The 5,682-nt window shown below is 39.1% G+C and overlaps 1 protein-coding gene across 2 annotated transcripts in view; it reads right to left on the bottom strand.

Moving 5' to 3' along the window:
* The window catches only part of LOC116055000 (microtubule-associated protein 11-like), a 15,585-nt gene extending 11,431 nt beyond the window's left edge, over nucleotides 1-4,154 (bottom strand). Inside the window, exons 1-2 of one of the 2 annotated variants that reach the window (XM_035990815.1) lie at nucleotides 3,889-4,154; nucleotides 1,568-1,908 (exon numbers count right to left, since the gene is read on the bottom strand). In XM_035990815.1, coding sequence (XP_035846708.1) covers nucleotides 1,568-1,908; nucleotides 3,889-4,081 — 534 coding nt within the window. In that variant the 5' untranslated portion in view covers nucleotides 4,082-4,154. Of the gene's footprint in view, nucleotides 1-1,567; nucleotides 1,912-3,888 lie in introns of both variants that reach the window. The other variant, XM_031306751.2, reaches the window with a different exon arrangement.
* Between the last annotated feature and the right edge of the window lie 1,528 nt (nucleotides 4,155-5,682).

The following is a 5,682-nucleotide window of genomic DNA, read 5'->3' as shown; positions in this document are numbered from 1 at the left end:
TGTCTGTCTGTCTGTCTGTCTGTCTGTCTATCTGTCTTTGAGTTGTGGACAAAATAAGACATTTGAGGACGTCATCTTGGACTTTGGGAAACACTGATCCACATTTTTCACCATTTTCTGACATTTTGTTTTCCAAATAATGAAGAAAAGGTAGCACATCTCAAGCGTCCAAGCCAAAGAGGACAAAACACTAATAAGTAAGTAACTAATAAAGTCAGTCAGAAACATAAAAAACATACTTGAAGCTAAACTAAAAAGCAGCAACAAAGTAGAAAAAACTTTGGAAAAAACCCGTCAAAAAAGGTAACAAAAAAGTTTTTTTAAAAGTGGAAAAAAAACAACCAAAAACTTGTTGAAGGGGAATATTTTCTAGTGTCTTCTTTCCTCTGTGACAGTAAACTAAATACATATTAGAAATAATAAAAAACATCATTCAAAAAACATTGAAAAAAGCCAGAAAAACATTAAATTTTTTTTAAACGCGCCAAAAATGCAGAAAAAAAACCATGACAACAAAAACTTCTAAATTAGATTGTCTTTAGAAAACACAGCGTGTTAAATGTGAATATGTTCTAGTGTCTTCTCGCCTCTGGGACAGGAAATCCTCCCTCCTTTTCTCCTTCTCTCCTTTCCTTTCCTACCTCGTCTTCTTCCCTTCCTTCCTTTTTTCTGTCCATCCTTATTTATTCTTCCTTAACTTTCCTTCCATTCTTCCAATCTTCCCTTTTCTTTCCATCCTTGCATTCTGTCTTTCATCCTTCTTTCCTCCCTACTTACTTCCTTTCCTCTGTCCTTCCCCCCAAGGAGGACAAAACACTAATATTTCATTATTTTGTCGTCTTTATCTTGGGAGCTTGACATGTGCTACCTTTTCTTCACTTAAACAAACACACAATATGAAGATATGCTTTTAGCCTGGATTGGATTCTTTTACAATACATGGATTTTGATTTGATTTGTGTTGCAATTTTCATTAATTTTTTTCCCCAGCCCCTACTAACCCCTACTAACAGCCCTAAATATACAAGTGTAGAATCAAATTTACAACCCACATTAGGGCTGGGCGATATGGAGAAAATCAGATATCACGATATTCCTGACCAAATACATCGATATCGATATTGCGACAATATTGTAGGGTTGACAATCGGTGCTTTCACAAAATATTTTTAACAATGAGATTTTAGTAGCGTGATGTTAAATCAAATCTGCAATTCTTCAAATGATATTCCCTCATGATGTTTCACAACAGATTTTCTGAGAAAATGGAGTTAGTATGTGCATGTTTTTATCAATTTAGACAACGTAATTGTATATCACGATATCTCGATATATGATTTCACCACAATATGATTCCCATTGAAATACGACAAATGATCATATTGAATTATTGCCCAGCCCTAACCCACATACATAGTATTTATAACAAAATAAAATATGTATAATATTGAATATAAAGTAACCAGTGTGCAAGTAGCATAAGAGTGCGATATTGTAATGTGTGAGGTAATGAGATAGTTATCTCACACACAGCTGTGAATTGTCAACATAAGTAACGCAGCGGTACCTGAACAGGCGCCCTGCGGAACTCCCTCGCCGCCGTCCCAGATGAGTTGTGGATGAGCAACGGCTTGCAGTCCCTGAAGCTCCGACACCGGGAGTCCACCCTGCTGCCGAGCGCTGCGATGGCTGCCTCCGCCGCTGCAATGTAGTCTTCCTCGCCGTCCTCGTTGGCCTCGTCCCCGCTGCTCTGGTAGTCATGGTGATGCTGGTGGTGGTTGCCTCGATGGCGGCTGCTCTCACCGGGACTCACGCTGGCCACGGCGCACAGAGAGCCGGCCAGCTCCCTCCACGCCCGGCTACTGGCTGACTCCGTCCCAAAACCGGCTGCAGTGCCCTCAGCGCCCCCTGCTGGAAAAGCATGCAAACATGCAGATAATATTCATGCACGTGAACATTTTCACTGGCTACAGTCAGTCCATAATCCTTCACCTCTGACGTTCTGGCTACCGTTTGGTATGTGCAGAGGAATGTATCTTTTAACCCTCCTGTTTCCTCGGGGTCGAATTTGACCCATTTTCAATAAGTTTCTATATCAGGAATTTGGGTTTCTTTCTAAAAAATACTCAAAAAAATAACGTGGGTGGTTCCATGCAACGCTCTTCACAGGTAGAATAAATGATCAGTTCACTACTTTCATTGAATTTGGGTGTTTTATTTAATTTTATAGCATTTGAAAAAAGAACGTTGAAAAAAGCATCAAAAAAGTCGACGAAAATCGTCAAAAACATCGGAAAAAGTGACAAAAAACGTGGAAAAAGTGACAAATACGTTCAAAAATCAACGTATTTGACCCAGAGAACCTAAAAGTTGCACGGTCGACGAGAAAACAACACGGGTTAACCCAGGAATTGGTCTTGGTTGTTGGTGCATACATAAACAAACAACCAAACAAACATATTGAACATTAATATAAAAAAAAACAATAGCTAGGCTACAGAAACAAATATAGCCCATACAAAATAGCTGTTTAACATATAGGAAAAAAGAGGCTGAATGGATTGAGTGCAGAATGTGCAAAAACTATAAAGGCTAGTACCTAGTATATATATAGTAAGTGAACTAGAAGGCTATAGTTTGTGTACAGTCAGTGGTGTAGTCTACGTGATACGCAGGTATACGCAGTATACCCACTAAGAAAGCTCCAGGATTCCCATATACCCACATAAAAATGCCCGGTGACACGCAACAACATACTTTCTGTTATATTTTTGATATATTAATTATTGTCATCTGTGTTTTTCTTCTTCACATAGGATAAATAAAGGTATTTCCACAGTAAATTGGTGTATCCAAAAACAGGAAATGAAGTCGTTGATGCTCAAAACTTCCCTGGGGAGGACAGCCAGAGCCCCCACTATGACATGGCCCCCTCTCCCCCAAATGCCGATTCTGGCCAATATACAGAACAGTATACCCACTACAATACATTAGACTACACCACTGTGTGCAGAGGAATGAGAGGATGAATGGATGAATGGATTGAGTGCAGAATGCGCAAAAATTATAATAAAGTGCTACATAATCTTGCCCCCCCCCGCCCTCCGCTGCATGGCTTCTTCCAAAGACTTGAAAGTGGAGGTAGAACACGGGCCTCTGTAAAAGGGGACTGGGTGATACCATTTAGACGCCCCACTTCTGGACAAAAGGTATTGTCAATAATAGGAGGTAAACTCTTGAATAGCTCGCCCCTCCCAATCAGAGAGAGTCCTACATTCAACACCTTTAAAACGCACTTTAAACAGAGATGCACTCACTTTTAACTGTCACACATTTCATCACCCATACACTTTCACTGTTAAATGCAGTAGCCTATAGAGGTGGATGAATAATGTCTTTGTCATGCATATGTCACCATTATGTGTACCTTTTAACTTATAATGAATGAGTGCTGTATGACTGCTGGCTGTCTCTATGTTAGTCCTATGTCACCTGACTAGGGACTGCAGATGAAAAGTAGTTATTTTTACTAATTCTGGCATATTTAGCCTACATGGTGTTTTTTTTTAATACAAAAATGTTCATAAATATGCATAGTCCCTATGAAATAAACCAATAAAATAAAAAATAAAATAAAGGCTAGTATCTAGTATATCTAGTTAATGAAATAGAAGGCTATAGTTTGTGTACACTGATTATATATAGGGCCAACTAGATACTATATATTTTTTGCACATTCTGCACTCAATGCTTTCAGCATAGGCCTAGTTAAAAGGGACGCACATTGTTTGCCTGCATGAATATTACAGAGACAGTACAAAATATCTTTCTCCCCTCCTCCCTTTCATCCAGAGCCAGATGGATGCGCCCCCCCGCCCCCTTCCTTACCGGGGCCGTGCTCGGTTGGCGTCGCCCCAGCGTCCCTGCAGCGCAGCACCAGCAGGAATCGGACCGTCTCCCCCAGGTAGAGGTGACTCCGGCGGGGCAGAGTGCGGTACCGTGCCGGGTCCGACAGATCCGTGATGGGCACCGCCGGGAAATACATGAAATACTCGCACTGCGACTCCATCATCTGCACCATGGCGACGACGGGAGGAGGCTGAGCGAGCACGAGCAGCACCGGAGTCAACGCGAACAATGAAACGCACACTTCCTCATCGCACTTTCAAAATAAAAGCACGAACATTTGTCTCGGTTACACAGACGTGGAAAAAGTAGACCATTGCGCCCCGTAGTGGCCATAGCCCATTACTGTAGTTGCTTTTACATCCCTTGGTACATTCATGCGGATTTTTTATTTAGTATCTTTTCTTTTATTGTCCATATTGTTCATGCGGAGTTGTTTTTGTTGTTGTTATTTGTTATTTTATCATCCTGTTTATGTGTATGTTGTGTGTGATGTCTGTAAGTTACTGGGACCTATTAATCTATCTATCTATCTATCTATCTATCTATCTATCTATCTATCTATCTATCTATCTATCTATCTATCTATCTATCTAGTCCTGTAGTGGAGAGGTATTTTCCCCTCATCTTTATTAATAAAAAACAATACACCATTCATATCAGACTATTTGTTAAAATAGCCTACATAAAATAAATACAAACAACACATTGATTATGCTGCTTGCAAACTGGTTACTTCATATTTCATATTATACATATTTCATTTTGTTATAGGCTATATAGCCTACTATGTAGGTTGAAAATGTTATTCTACACTTGTTTTGTTGTTATTTTTTTCAGAAGGTGTTCTGGTATTTTAATCTTTTGTTATCATATTGTTATTGTATTTTATCTAATTTTAGTAGGCTATATTTCTTGTATTTTCTGTATGTGTGTGTATGTGTGAATGTCCTTGTAACTTGCTGCTGTAACACAGTAATTTCCCAGTTTGGGATTAATAAAGTATATCTATTATCTATCTATCTATCTACTATGGATAAATAAAAACATATAAAAGTTATAGCCCACATTTTAGAGGGTGGTCTTTGGTTTGATTATAGGCTACATTTATTTTCTTGTTTTAATTATAGATAGCCTATAGTTCTTATATTTTTATTATTCGTCAATAAGATAAAAAAAGAAAAGAAAAGAAAGAGAAATTACAATATTTTAAAAGACAGAAAAGACGATCAGAAAGGCGGCGAGAAATGGGGAAAACTCTGGTTACCTGGCAACCCGGACTCGTTCCACCGTTCCACCGTTCCACCGTTCTCTCTGATCGTTCGGTCAGTTAAAAACGTTTGATCGACGGTTGAAAGAGAGAGAGAGACGGATCTTTATGATTGCCTCGTGTATCACTTTCCATCATACTTGATCCTTCGCCATTTTGTTCTTCTCCCGCGGAAAGAAAGCTCCGGTGGACGAACGTTATCTCACCTAACGCTTGACGATAAAGTTAAACTTAACTTCAGCAAACGTTAGCTGCTTTATTTTTTAACCAGATATACTCTCAGTTTGTATTTCGTAAATGGAGGACACCGAGTCATTTGAAGAAGAGTACAAATGTAAGTAATGTTAGCATGTTTGTAACTTAGCAACCATTTTACTAACATAACAGGTGGACTAGCACAACTTCTGCAAGCTCACATTAGCTAAGCTATTGTTAGCAAAAGTCAAGACAATTTTGTTAAGCACTTTTCAACAAGGCAAGTTTACATACATCCCACAATAGCAGCC

This window comes from Sander lucioperca, chromosome 13, assembly GCF_008315115.2.
Source record: "Sander lucioperca isolate FBNREF2018 chromosome 13, SLUC_FBN_1.2, whole genome shotgun sequence".
Taxonomy (NCBI): Eukaryota; Metazoa; Chordata; class Actinopteri; order Perciformes; family Percidae; genus Sander; species Sander lucioperca.
Note: the sequence above shows the minus strand (reverse complement) of the source record. Positions and strands in the feature narration are given on the sequence as shown.